Source organism: Numenius arquata, chromosome Z (assembly GCF_964106895.1).
Source record: "Numenius arquata chromosome Z, bNumArq3.hap1.1, whole genome shotgun sequence".
Lineage (NCBI taxonomy): Eukaryota > Metazoa > Chordata > Aves > Charadriiformes > Scolopacidae > Numenius > Numenius arquata.
Window position 1 is genome coordinate 46,603 of NC_133616.1, and position 15,142 is coordinate 61,744.

A 15,142-nucleotide genomic window follows, 5' to 3' on the forward strand; every position below is an offset into this window, starting at 1 on the left:
TGTTCTTGCTGGATAAATAGGGCAAATCAATGAAAAAAACTTTTCGGATGAGCCAGCGTAACCCAGAGGAATTTATCCATTCAGTTCTTTCAACACCAGCAAGTATTTACAGGTGCCTTTAGTCTAAGCTGTTACAACCCTGACTCTTCTAACTAAACTTAATATATTTTCTTAAATTGTTCTAAAATGTGCAGTGTTGTTCCTTCCAACTGAAGCCTTGCTGCGTCGGTGCAACACCTGACAGAGCTCCCTCTCCCGCAGGGGCTCCCCGAGAGCCTTCGCCCACAAAGTTGCGCTTTGATGCGTAGGGGCATTGTGAGGAACAGCTCGAGTTGGGGCAGTTGGAGGAAGCCTGTATTTTTTACTGTGAGTCACCCAACCCTAGCTTTGCTTTAAAGCTGGAGCAGCCCACACTGTGTCTTTAGTTAGAAAGAAGAGGCTGAGGATGGTGTCTAGGGGAGAACCTGGACCACACCTGTATCTGCAGTGTGAGGCTCAGCTTGTGTTGGTGCCGATGATAGACCTGACCCGTCTCCCACCCACAGCTGGGAAACTGGTGTAACTGGTCTATCAGGGGGCGGAAGGTCTAGAGCCTCCCATCCAAAAAGCGGTAACTTTGCTTCATTTCACAGTCGTCTCTCCCTGGAACTTCCATAGTTGCCTCCTCACTTACTGGATCAAGGGAAAGCTCCCAACTGCCCAGCTCAAATTCTGCCCTGTTTGTTCTTGAAGTGGTGGTGACAAATTTGGACTTTAACAATAGCTGTCGTTCAGTGTAGCCTCCCGGTATGGCTGGCTTCTAAAAGTTTCTTTCAACACAGGTAGTGTGTTTGATTCTTATCAAGTGGGATTGCCAACCAGGAGAAGGAGGCTTCTTGGAATCCAGTTTGATAATAGGGGTCTAATAATTGTGTTTGAAATGTGGGTGATAAGTAGCAAATATTTGGCAGTGACAAGAGAATCTCACTGGGCTGGTCAGGGTATATTAAATGCATGGTCATTCCTGATTCTTCCAAAAGTGAAATTCACAACGTGGTTTGTAAATTGCTGAACTTCCTGTTTGAAGAGAATTTGACATTTATGAATGCAACGATTACTGTAACACCGGAGACTGTCTACTGTTTTTTTAAATTCAAACAGCTGACATTTTCATATGTTTGTTTCTGACTAATGTAAATTGACACTTGGAGTTCAGAGATAACCTTATTTGAATAAAGATGCATATTTTTAGTAAGCTTTTTGCTTTTAATTTGGTGCATGTCCATGAAATCCAAGGAAGTGTATTTGAAGCGTTCTTTACCCTCTGGTTTTCAGAGAGTTTGGGCGCTTTGAGGTCTGGGTTCGGTCCTGCCTGATGCTGGAGGGTTGGCTTGAGTGTCAGGCACTGGGGTCAAACCTAAAGCAGTAGGTCGGCTTCTGAGGCTCCGAGCAGAAGTTGAGTCGTTTGTGGCTGATTTGAGGGTACAGAGTGCCTTCTTTTCCTGAACAGAAGATTGCCTGTATCTCTAAAGTTCTTCCGCCAGATTCCTCGAGTTGCTGTCGCCTGGATGCTTGCTCCTGTTGGGATACGACGTGCCCACCTAAAACAAGTCAGTCTATCTCTCCTTCCTTGGGTTTTTTGGTTTGGTTTGGTTTTGTTTTCTGTTCTATCCAGTAAACTGTGTGTGTCTGTGGTGACCTCCCACAGGAGGAGTAGGAATTCCCTCATTGACCCTCATGTTCCCTCAGCCAGGAGCAATTTCTCTTATCAGTGGAGAAAGCCCCAAAATACATATTTCTTTCTTTCTGAGCAAGTGACCTAATGTTCTGACTTGTACAAAAGGTAACGTCCTCTCCAAGGTGGATGAAGATGGGGAGAGTCTTGGGTCTCTCAAAGAACACCGAGATACTTCTGAGTTACATGGTCAGAGTTGTCGCTGTGGCTACTTTGGGTACAGTCCCTGGAAAAGGCTGCAGCTTGGCGTCTTGCCTGCCTGTAGCATTTTTGTGCTGGCCTCTTAGACTTTGCTCTTTGTGATTTGCCCATTTCGAGACCCTGGATTCTGCCTTGGGCTGTGGAGATACCTGCGTTCTTTGGGTATGGAACAGGCTTTTTGATACCACCCAGTTCCATCAGACAGAACAGGAACTGAGCCTTAATTTTGATTTCACTTAAGTGAGAGAGAAAGGATGTTGATTTACATCAAAGGAAGTGGCAACATGAGTATTTAATTAGCATCTGTCTGTATGTTTTCATTAAGCCTGTGATCCCTGCAATCAACAAAAAAGCAGTAAGTGGTTTTTAACTTTGATATAGATAATAGTTAAAGCACCTCTCAGGAATGGGAATTGCTCTGGAGGTCCTGGTCCTTGTCCGTGCCCAAGGTAGGTGCTTAAAGCTTGATGCTTCAGGTACCCTGTAAGCAATTGGTTCCTCATCAGTCTGAGGGTTTAGCCGTTATTATGAATATATGTATATATATGTAAGGTATATAAATACCTTATGTAGAAACTTAGTACTGCATTTTTACTTTTTAAATTTTGCCAGATAACAAATTTTATTTTTTGCATTCAGCTTCAGACTAATGCATGCTCAAATTTAGCATTCTCTGCTTAAATTGGGATTAGCTCTCTGAGGTCTGTGATTTCAGCTCTGTTGGCCATCGGGGCAAGTACAGTAGAGTTTTGGGGATCAAGGTCGGAGTTGGTCAGATGTAAAAAGCTGACTTCTCCCACAAATTCTTGCAATTTATGCATAGTTCTGAAAACGCACAGTGATTACAAAAATCAATTTTGATTTAAGAAAAATGCTTCCTAGGTATTTGTAGTATAGCAAAGTAGTTCTGTTGTGATTTGGAATTCGTGCTTCTGTGTGATACTCTATTTCAAAAATAAATTTGAAATTTCTTGTTTAATCACTAATAATTCAGGATTACAGAAAGTCCTGTGGTTGTTTTTTGTTTGGTTTTTGGTGGTTTTGTTGTTGTTTTTTTTAATAGTAACAGGTCTGCTTTAATTAGAAAGGCTGTAATGCAGATTAAGGGATTAGGGAAACTGGAATCCTCCCATCTCAGTGAAATCACGAGAGTGCTGGGAGAACCATTTAGATAATCAAAATTGCAGAACGTTTCATTAAGGCATGCGCAGTCGGTCGTAGTAGGATAAATGCTCAAAACCCAAAATCATGAACTTTTGAGCTCCAGCAGATGATTTTTCTTTCTCAGAGCAGTCTGTGATCCAGGCAGCAGATCCTGTGAATCTTCACCTGGACAGACCCGGTGGGAATAAAAGTTTGAAAGGTGAGGACCTGCACAATCCATCCACAAACAAATGACGAGGGCTGTGTTACAGCACATAGAATTAGTCCTGTTAATTTTACCATTAACTGATGGTTAAGATTAAAAATGCCAGTTTTATGTAGCACCAGCCAAAGAGGTGATTGTATATGGACACAGCCTGGGGAGGAGCTGAAATAAACCCTAAGGAATGGAAAGTAGGAAGATGTGATTTGCTTTTTTTGTGATTATTTCTTGAAAGAAAAAAGTACTGACAGCAGTAATGCCCCATTCATCTGTGAGCCAAACCAGCCGTATGAAAAGTGGATGGAAAAAAAATCCTTCAATATACTTTCTGTCCAAGGTGGTAAAATACTAATAGATGAAAAGGATTGGGTTTTTTGCTTAATGAAGAATTCCAGTTTTAAAATATCATTTGACTGCCTAAATCCAGAAGGGTTTTCTGCTCAGTAGCCCGAATTTTACAATTTTACTATGGCCATTTAGTCAACCAGGTTTTTAATTCAGATCTGTTGTGTTCCAGGGAATGTTTTCATCTCTCTGAAAGTGAGAGTTTCAGGACAGAAGAGGTCAAAATGCCATTGCACACTATAATTGATTTTTGTGTGTGTGTCCAATTAGCTTAAGGCATTAATATAAAAAGTAGGTAGCTGCATCTAATGATTTTCTTTTTTTGAGTAATCTGAACCATCTGCCTGTAGATATTAAGGAGTTCACTCTTTAATCCAGATTATGGCTGACAAACTGGTTTTGGCATTCACGTTTCACTAGCACTGTGCCCTTGAAGGGCTGATGGGGCTGTAGAAACTCTCTCGCTTACAATTGTTGGTTTTGAAAACAGCTTTGGTCTGGTTTCCTCTTCTCGTAGTTGTTTTCTTAGAGATCCTTTTTTTTTTTTTTTTCCTTGCGAAGATGGCCTTTCTAATGAAAAGTATGTTGAACAACCAGGTAAAGAATTTGGGCCTTGGAGGTGGAGGGGAAGAAAGCAAAGAAGAAAGCACCCCTTCTGATCCGGCGGCAGCCGCAGGGATGACCAGGGAGGAGTATGAGGAGTATCAAAAGCAGATGGTTGAGGAGAAGTGAGTACCCGTTCCCTTCTTACCAGCGTGGGGCTGAGTCTCGGTACCTTTAAATAACCCAGGGAAAAGCCAAACGTTCAGCTCTCTTCCCTGTTTGTTTGGGTTTTTTTCTTAGAGCAGATGAATCTTCGCTAAAGATACTTTCCAAAATAAAAATCCAACCACTGGAAATGATAAAATATTATGTTCCCCCGTTCCCCCCGCCCCATCCTGCGCTTTCCCGCTGTCCCCACGCCCTGATACACTGGGTTCACTCCTGGCAGACGTTACTTTATCCACTTTTTCCATAGGTAGAGAGCTGTTTGTAGCGCAGGAGTTAATTCTGAAATGTGCATGATTTGTTCTCGGAGAACTCTATGTGGAGTCTGCTTCCAATGCAGAATCTTTTCTTCATCCACGCTTGCTGTGGCAGACATAAAAAAGAAATGAGTGCTATATTAAATGGATGATATTTATCCTAGAGAAAAGTTTTTAAATGGTTATTTTTTGGAGTTGCATTTTCAGCTTTTTTTTTTCTAGAAACCTACTAAATAAAGTAGAACTTTTCAGCTGATTGAATCTCAGTTTTATTTTGTCTGTAAATATAATCTTCACCACTTGCTGTGTTTGAGTATCAAAACAGAAGTAAAATAAAGGACTTAACATGAAGGAGTTCAAATCATGCATAATTATAAATAAAACAATTGACTTTTAAATCTCAAATGCATCTGTTCCTCTAACGGTCAATTACATAATGGTTGTGTAAATCCTCGGTGTAAGATGATTATAGGTGAAAGGTTAATGACTGACGGAATTTGAGGTATCCAGGTCTGTATTTAGCAGCAGCCATTTCTATCGTAAAACCTTGACTAGGTATCGCTTGGTTTGGAACAGAGCACAGGGTGTTCCGCTGTGCGTTTTGTCAAGGGATATGTAAAGCAGAAATAACAACCAGCCGGCAGGAAGGTGCTTCATTGAGACTGAGAAGCAAAACAGGATTCCTGGGACAGGGAAAATACTTGGGAAAAGGATTATTTCTATAACGTTTCCAAGCGTGGCACGTGTCCGCTGCACGCTGAACTGTACTGAGGAATGGGTGCAGGAGCGCTTCTGGAAGCAGAGTTTGGAACTGGAATAGGAACACTTGAAGCTCTTTCATGGAGGCACCGCGCACTGGCCGGTTGTGTGAACGTGTGTCTGAACCTTTCTTGCTGGCAGGGCATCTCTTTCAGGGCTCTCTGGATTTTTCAGCCACTTTTCACCCATTTTCCAACTTTCACCCATTTCAGCTGCACCTCCCTGAGCAGAAAATCCCCAAATCCTGCCCCTCAGCCCCCCAGGACACCCAAAGGGACATGTAGTGACAGAACCCCGAGCTGGCTGCGGCTGCCGGCAGCTCCCGTGGAGGAGGAGTGGGTGGCAGGAGAGGGAGGTTGAGAAAGAGGGGCAAAATATACCAAAAAGGCTCAAAAAAAGTCTCTTTCCAATCTTCCCATCAATGACTAGCTGAAAGAAGTTTAAGAGGGATTCCAGTTAAGGTGACCCTCTTTTGTTTGTGTTTTGGGTTTTTTTTGTTTTTTTTAAAAAAAGACCAAAACTCATTTGTTGAAACAGAGGGAAAATAATGTTTCATCTTGCAAGTAGATTTCATGTGACAAAATACATATTGTGGAACAAATTTGTTTTTGCTGTGACAATGCTTCTGGGAAAAAAAATTAAAAGAGAAAGGAGATGTGAATGTTACCAAACGTTACCAAAAATCTTTGAGGAGAAACATTTTGCAAATAAATACGGAAGCAATCTAACCAAAATTTGTGCTGAAGAGTTCTTAAATCTAATGAAAGCGTTTTACAAAACCACAGATACAAGAGGTCGTTTCCTACACGGGGAAGCCATGGAATTCATTGAGGTAGGATGTTCTGAAACAACACGTGGGCGTAGAAAAGACCAGGAAAATTCATAGGTGGCAAAGGCCATCCAGGGTTATTAAAGATAACAACGTAGAGCCGATTTCCAGCGCTGGTTCTTGGAAGCTGGGCAGTTTTGATAAGGATGCTTATCCTCTTCCTAAATTCTTTCTCTGAGTGTCCCCTACTGTCTGCCGTTAGCGATGGGACTCCAGGGCAGGGCGACTTTTGGTCTGACCCAGAAAGACCATTCTGCCACCGTGTGTGTGCGTTTGATACTGTGAGAGTGTCGCCTTTGTGGAACAGGCGCAGCCGCATCTCTCAAAGTGCCCCAGTGGAATAAGCAAGGGATAAGTGTAACTTTCTTTGTTCTGCTGCCTGGAATCGTTCGATGCTCTAGTGAGCAATAACAGCTGGTTCAGGTACAAACCCCAGACAAGTAGTATTTGCTTATCCTTCATTCTTCACAGGACTTGAGGGAACTGCTCTGACAACGAGCTTGGGGTACAGGAAGTCCCTGTATTGATACATAAATAAAAGCAATTTCTTTAAAAATCCCCAATAAACCGTGCCTTTATTGGTAGCGCTCCTTTTGTGCCTTTGGACAACTCACACAACTTTAGGAATAACTCCTGCCTGTAGTTTTTTGCAGGCAAGCAACTGGTTCAATGTATTTTATTAGTATCTTGAAGAAAGGGGTTTTTTTCTGATTTTCCAGGATGGAAAGAGATGCAGCATTTGCACAGAAAAAAGCAGAACGAGCCTGTCTGAGGGTTCACCTGAGAGAAAAGTACAGACTCCCTAAGGTAAGCCTGCAGTTCATGATCTCATCTCATTCAGGGGCCAATTTTAAACCAATGTGGCTGCCAGTGCAGAGTTCTGAACATGGCAAATCGCCTTCCTTAGCAGGATCCCCATGGGAGCTCGGTACAGAAATGGAGGAGGCTGGAGCTGTGGTTTTCCCTGGTGACTGCTGCTTTTGGGCCCTTTTCCCTCAGCTCAGTAGGCTTATCTAACGGAAAGATTCTTGTAATCCCTCTCTGTGCTGCCAGATCTGAAACAGGTGACCTGGCACTGAGTGTCTGCTCCGATCGTGTCTCGCAGTTAGCGTGTGTTCTTAACTTAGCAACACGCACCAGTTTAGAAAAAAAAAAAGCTATAAGCAAATAAGCAACGTCCCTGACAGTTTCTCTACAAGCTGTACGTTTGAGTTCTGCTGAACTTCTGAATGGTTTTGTTTGCTATCTTCTAAGAATGGCAAGCAAACTGTCCATTCTTTTTTCTTTAGTGCTCCTGACACTGTTTGCCAAATATTCCCAAGAAAACCAAAATACAGATAGCAGAAGCTTCAACCAACAGAGAAATCTGGAGGTTTATTAAGAGCAGGCAGCAGCTGCAGTAGCTTCTGGACCATGACAGAAAGCATAGTTAGCATTTCGGTTGATAGTGTTTTTCCTGAACCACGAAGACCCTGGCTCTTCCAGCCTGTAGCTGGAAGTAGCAGAACAGCCCCATCTTTGATCCTGTGCTCACAAACCTGAGCCTGAATCTGAACTTAGTGTGGCCGTGGGGGGCCTGGATTTCTGGACAGGGTCCCTGGTCAGCCTGCTGGATGCCCTCAGCTGGAGGAATGTAGGAAAGATATGCAGGTGGCTGCTGGGGAGGAACAAAGGAATGGGAGAGATCAGAGGGTGATCTCAGTCTTACTGACGGGAGAGTGAACAGGGGGGGATGTTGGCAACCTGGTTTACCCGGCGCTGCAGAGCCCCCATGAGATGAGTGCACCAGAAGGCACTAAAGTCTTCTGGAGAGCAAGAAACTGCAGGTTGGAGGGTTGTCTTTGCTAGAATCAATGCTGTCTTAAGCAGAGTTATACATAGTTCCCAGAGATCTGCATAGTTCCAGAGTCTGTGTAATATGGGATAATATCTTCCAAGAAGAGAGCAGGATCTCCGTTTCTTGGACTTACTGAATTATTCTGCTATGTGTGTGCATGACGCTGACTGCAGATCCCGATCGCTCGTGTTTCTTTGGTTTGGCCCAATACGCTGTGATACTCTGCACTGTTTGCACCACAACACAGGTTCTCCCGTCGCTGTTCTCGACTTGGTAGATTTACCGGGAAAGGGGGAAAGTTTAGGAGCTGCTTCCTTCCACCCCGACACAGAGAAGTCGACCGTGTGCTCCCGTTGCCTGTGATGCCAACGAGAGCCTTCCCCCTGCTCAAACCTGGGTTCCCTCCATCCCTGAACTGGAGTGAGGTTTTCACCTGAACAGTGAAAAAAGCTTATTTCTGGAAAGCCTTTGGAGTCTCAGGTTTGTGTAGACTCCTTATTCGTAGATTGTTAAAAGGTCATGTGAGTTCTCCCAGGAATAACTAATCTTAGAAGGGTGGTGGTTTGTGTGCTGTTAAACTGCTCTTAACCTGGTCACTCCTTCTTTGCTTATAAAAGATTTCTAAAGAGATTTATTTTTCCAGCTTCATTAAGATATCCTTCACGTACAGTTATGTCAAATATGACTTCAGTGTCTTACTGAAAGTGTATCATTTCAGCAAACGCCTCCTGGAATTAACGGCTCTTCCCTGGAGTTCCCTGGTCACCTTTCCCTCTGCAGACGGTGTGACCACCCTCTGATCTGTGTCTTTCTTGTTCCACTTCCTGCAGCCAGCAGAGCTGGGGGCTGCTGGCTCATCAGGTGCATGAAGATGTGGACTACTTGGTGTTTTGGTGGCCTTTTTCGTATCACCCGATTTCCAAACAGGATGAACTGAGATGCGTTTAACGAAAGGCTCTGTGTGCTCTGTGGCACACAACTGCAAAGGTGTTCGGGTGCTGGGCTCCAAAGGGCTTCATGGAAATTAAAAGCCTTTATGCCCCTGTGAGAGTGAGCTCAGGCAGACAGAAGTCTGATCACTGTATCAGTGTAATTAAAATATTCTTGCGGTTTCTAACCGTGCACCGCCAAAGGCCCTCTAGTGCCATGTTCATAAAATTGCACCATTCTTAATCGTTTGCTTGAACCCCAAAGGCAAACTGCAATTTGGATGCAAAGTGAATCAACCTTGTGACTGAGATACTCACTCACTCACTCACTCACTCACTCACTCACTCACCAAACTCTCTGTGAGGACGTCTGATGTTTAAGTTATTTGACAGTCTGTCGTCTTCAAAAATGAAGGTGCTATTGCTACACCTAGAGCTTCTAATTCAAATTACCCCATTAAATGGAAGTATTATTAGCCCATGAGTCTTTTGCAGATAGTTATCAAGGTCACACACATCCTTGGACTTGGACTTTGATCTCTCTTTCACCCCCCAGAGGTGTTCTCTGATGGCTGCAGGTCCCTCTGTAGAATTGCCCGTGCTGTGTGGTCCAGTGCTTCCAGGTGTGACCAGACCCGCATTTCTCCTGCAAACTGGGCAGAGCCTGCAGTGCTTCCTGCTCCTGGGGATGGACCGGAGGTGCCAAGCTCCTCCAGCTCTGCCGTGCCCTCCCGGTGGCACAGGAAGGAGCAAGGGTAGGTTGACCACTGTGCTCCTCTCCCTCCATCGGTTGCAACACACCGTTGGTTCTGGGCCGTGGGTGCTCAGCACAGTGACAAGAAAGAGGAAGGCGTATCTTGAGGGCAAGTTTAATTACAGAAAGATTAATTATGCAAAAAAAAAATTAAGTACAAGATTTTGAGTGGTTGATTGGATTGTAAGCCTAAATCTCTAAACACCAGCATTTTAATTAGCAGCTGAGTAGTAAAATATCATTAGGCTTTGTTTTCCTTTCGGAGGTGTGTGCTGAGCCGGCTCCTGAACAGCATTTCCCCACGCTCTGCCAGACCCCAGCTTTAGACTCCCAGAAGGGCCGGTTTCAGAGGCTTGGGGACACTTGTGCCCAGCTCTCAACTAACAGCAAGTGGAGCTGGGCGTCTCTCTGTGATGTTGAACTTTTTCCAGTTCTGAGACGGTGTTCAGGTCTCCCCAGCCCCTAAAAGGGGGCACCCAGAGCATGACCTGCCCCATCACCAGCAGCATCTTGACTTTGGTATGTGCTACGTGCTCTTTGGGGCTTGTCTCCAAGGGAGGAGAGGAGCTCTAAGCCAGCAAAGAAGGTATTAAGTGTATACTTAGCTTTGCTGATTTGCGGCAGTTGCAAGTGAATTTTGCAGGCTGTGCTTTTCTGCACTTGTGTCTACCTTTGTAGCATTCCTTGGGTGAAAGTCTCCTTTCTTTTCATCAGCCCTTATCAAAACATATGTTATATCAGGAAGAAAACGCAATGATTATGTACATGCTGTATGTCCCTGAAAAAAAAAAAATTAACTCTGATAAAACATTATGGCAGCAAAATGCTCTCAGACCTGTGATAATGCATTAATTATTTTGAAAAATTAAAGTCACTTCAGGTGGTCTAGTATGGGATAGAAACCCTGAATATTACCAGTATCAGTCACCAGCACACATCGTAAATGAAAGCATGAAATTCAGGACTAAGCAGGGCCCCCTTTTCAGTGCAAAATCTAAAGCTTCGTGGTATCGGGGCCAGATTTATAGGAGAAAGCAGTTCCCTAATGAACCTAATCCTATTAACAGAATTGTCAACTTGGGTTTGTCATCAGAAAGATGTTTTTAGCCATGAGACATTTGATCTAGGGACAACTTCTTCATCTTCGGACTATTCAATGCATTACCTCCATGCAAAACACTTTTTAAAAATTATATAACTAATTAAATAAATATTTTAATAAAAAAATCCCCCCCCCCGCCTTTTTCCTGAATTGGGATCCAGTAATCAATTAATTTCTGGAAGGTCTAAACGCAAGGGCTTGAGGTGATGGTGCCTGTGATGCTGGAGAGGAGCATCTCACCACAGGCCCGTCCACCCTGTCCCAAGATCTCGTCCGCAGCACCGCGACCTCTCCCCATGGGCCCCACCACCCCTTCCACATCACCTACACCCACCGTGTCACCTCAAATGCCGCTGCTCTCTCAGGGTATTGCCACATCATTGCCCTTCTTCTGTCTGAGTGCTGGGGGGTGCTGTGGTACGTGAATTTCTGGCACCTCCAGAAGGGGCTGTGTCATCTGCTCCAAGCAGGTGGGTCTCTTCCATGCTCTGCGAGAGTCTGGGTTACCAACAGCAGGATGTGTTTCCTTGGCTGATATTTAGAGGGAAAGAGTATTCAGATGCAATCAGGTGGCGTTTCAATAGCAAGTGCTGCTAAAGGCGTTGAAAAGGAAAGCTTCTCGCCATGAAAGGGACGCCTAGTCACGTAATCTCAAACAGCTCTTGCTCTATTGTGCTGTGATGGAATATTGTTAAGACTCGATTTAATGAATAGTGCTGTTCCAGAATTAAAGGATTTTTTCACTTGTATGCAGCCCTTACACGGGGATGGGTATTGACCAGGCAGGAAGAGAAACGTGTCTCAGGAGAAGCTCCTCAGTGCGTACAGGCTCTCGATAAGTGTCGGAAAGCAAGGATTTGCGAAGCTGGAAGAATCCTTTTGCTGATCCAAATGTTTTCTTAATGGGCCGTGGTGAAACAGCTGCGGATCCACTGTGGAAAAATGGAGTCACGGTGTGGCTGTCAGGAGGCAGCGGGATGAGGACTGGTCCCTGAGAAGGTCCTGGCTACGGGGGACACCAGCAGTGTCCTCACCCACAGGCATGGTCCTGCAGGCTCTGGAGGGGGCTGGCAACAGGCCCCAGTGACGCCGTGGTCCTCGGGAGGGCAAAGCACAGGCCAGCATGGAGGACCAGCCAGGCTCGGAGCCGCCGGGCAGGGGCAGGGCTGGGCCTGGCGTGAGCTGAAGTGGGGTTTCTGTGCCCCGGGGACAATGGGGGTCTCCTTGGAGCCCGTCTGGGCAGTGACATGGCAGTGCCTGGGGGGCCAAGCAGCCTCCCCACACCTTCCCCGTGTTCCCTGTGTGGGGATGGCACAAAGGGGTGTTTGTGGGGGACAAGGCTGGTGTTTCCAGCCTGGGGCTCCTCGTACCTACTCGTGGGGTATCCGCAGCCCTCGGATGGCGTAGGTCAGCGTGGGGCTGCTGTATGGCTTGCCAAAGCCCCGCTTGCGGGTCGAGGCGAGATGAACTCTGATTTTTGTGTGTAAGTGGTATGTTATGGGTGATGGACCCCAGGATTCACCTGCCCGGGGGTCTCTGCGCACAGGCACAGGGAGATTCTCTGACAGGATGAGTCAGGCACAAGGGAAGCAGGATGCCAGACAGTGATGCTGGAAAGCAGTTTGGCTCCCCCATGGATTAGTCCCTGAGCTTTCATCTCTTGTTTGCAATCAGAGCGTCTGAACCCACGTCTAGGCTGTCTGTTTCCTGCTTACACCTGGCTGTCACGTATGGATGAAGAACTCTGTGTTGTGTTGCACCTGTAACAAAATGGACCTGAGTCTGAGTGCCTCGGGTGTGTGATGAGGGCCAAAGACTATGGCCAGGCAGCAGGACTGAGCTGTCGGGTAGTGTCTGACCCAGTTTTGGCCTGGGCTCCCTCCCAAGCAGTTCCTGGGGCTGGTGTGGGAGGTGGGAGAGGCATTCCCACCGGCAGCAGGATGGGACCACCCTGTTGGCAGGGTGAGAGACTTCAATAGCACGGCAGTGGGCTGCTCCGGGCCAGCTGGCCTTGGGGCAAGAGACTAGTGCCAGGCATATTTAATTTACTAGAATAGAGGTTGCTTCTGTGTTCTCAGAGATCTTAAAAGGGCGGCTGAACGCTTCCAGAGACCTGGGGACTATGGAGATTGAAGCCATCAGGAGAGATGTGCAGTGCAGGGTCCCCAGGGGCTTTCTGCATGGGTTTGTGAGAGCCCACGGCCCCATCTGTCCTGTCCCTGAGCTCTGACTATTTTGGGTGCTCTCTGAGTCCAAGCTGGGTGTATTCTGAGGCCAGGCAGTGACTCTGTTGCTGTCAGAGCCATGTCTGACCTCGGGCAGGTACTAGTGCCCGGGGGGGTGTCTGTGGTGGGACAGTGGGCATCTGCAGGCCCTGCTCATGCTCTGGGGACACGGTCTGGCTGAAGGTCACCCACAGGATGCGTTTCCCACCCTGACTTCCAGAAGCGAGCGCTGGGAGCCGCAGGCTCGCTGTGTACTTGGACGCTGTTATTGCAAACTGTGCAAGCGCACGTGCAGCCACGCATCCCAGTCCGCCTGTCCCTGCGAAGGCCAGGAACCACAGACGTTGCTGGTGTACCTCCTGCCATTCATTCCCACATTCATTCATTCATGCAAACCCAAGACCCCTCTCACTCTCCAAAATGCCTCCCGCTGACAGCGTTGCTGCTTATTCCTACCAGGCCTTTGCTGCTGTCATCCTTCATTCTGGAGGAGTAATGAGGCATTAATGCTTATCTTTGATGTGTGAACTGTGCCAAAATATCCTGTTCCTCTGTCCTCTGGATCCATCAGAATCCACCAGAAAATGTGAACAAAATCACCATTGTTTGAAAAACTGACGTAGCCCCACTGCTGGAGCGTTTCAGTGCAGCGCTTACTGCATCTCAGCCCTTCGGCTCCTTAACCAGTTCCTTCTCCTGTCTCCTTCCCTTTCTCAGATCACACCCAACCTCCACCCTCTCCGTTGTTGTCCAAGTCCTCCTGTTACCCCACTCACCAGCACCGCTCTCATGATGTGCCATCACAACTCAGAGACACTAACCAAAGACCTAGATATGGTTTAGATGGGGTTTGGAGAAGATAAGGACCTTTTCCCCAGCAATTCTTTCCTAGTTTTAGTGCATCTTTCTTCAGGAAGGCTTTGGTTTAGTGCTGATACCTAAACATACCCCCCACAAGTGAGCAGGGGAGTGGTACCCACAGAGTTTTGCTGAAGCTATTGCTCCATGGACCGAACCGCACGGCAGACGACGGCCGTGGCCGTGTACAGCAGCACGTCTGTGGTGGGCACAGATAACTTGTAGTGGATTTCCCGCAGTACCAGCATGTTACCACAGCTAACACACACAGTAAGGACTTCTGAAATGGCAAGTGACACGGAGGGCTTCAGTTTTGACACTGCTGAAACCCTCCAAAGAGATGTAATTGACATGGTCTGAAAAATCTTAGCGCTGGTGGGAGGCTGATTGAGCCCCTCAACTCCCAAGTTGCATCTAAAAACTCTGACTGAAAACTCCGTGCATGTGTTTTGGTTCTCCCTAAAACAAACAAACAAAAAAGAGACTCATTGGTAGATCCTGGGATGGCAGAAATATTCTCATGTGCTCTTTTTATTTTCTGCTTTTTGTATCAGAGTGAACTGGACGAGAATCAAATACAGATGGCTGGAGATGACGTGGGTTTGCCAGAAGACCTTCAGAAGATGGTGGCAGAAGATCAGGTGGAGGAGGAGGACAAGGACTCTATCCTGGGGCAGCTGCAGAACATCCAGAATATGGACATGGATGCCATCAAAGAAAAGGCACAAGCCACCTTCACCGAAATGAAACAGGCTGCTGAGCAGAAATGTTCTGTGATGTAGGAGAGATACCACCGTCCAAGGGCTGTGAATTCTGTCCTGTCTCACTGGGGCTACAGAGCGAGGGCAGGCAGAGGAATGCACTTAGCTCTAGAGCACTAAATGTAAGTATAGAAAAGCCAGAGAGAGAGAGAGAGAGACTTTAAACCCCGAAGGGGAGGAGGGTGTCAAAATTTACGTGCTGTGGCTGCTTACTGCGAAGTTAGAACCGATCCTCATTTTTTAACATAACATTTTTCCCCATGGAAAAAAAAAGGCTTTGAAAAAGCTAATATTGGGGAAAAAATGTGCCTTTTTCCATTTTTTCAAAGCAATCAAAATGCTATTAAGTGTGTATTTTTTAGCAAAATTGTGCTTCTGATGCAAAACATATAGGTAACCACTCATTTAATACTGCTTGCAGAAATACATATATTTCT

The 15,142-nt window shown here is 46.0% G+C and overlaps 1 protein-coding gene across 1 annotated transcript; it reads left to right on the forward strand.

Moving 5' to 3' along the window:
- The first annotated feature begins 4,187 nt into the window (after positions 1–4,187).
- LOC141477413 (complexin-4-like) lies at positions 4,188–15,142 on the forward strand. The gene is made up of 3 exons (XM_074166582.1): positions 4,188–4,354; positions 6,959–7,046; positions 14,499–15,142. The coding sequence occupies exons 1-3, from the start codon at positions 4,188–4,190 to the stop codon at positions 14,724–14,726; spliced, it is 483 nt and encodes a 160-aa protein (XP_074022683.1). The 3' UTR covers positions 14,727–15,142.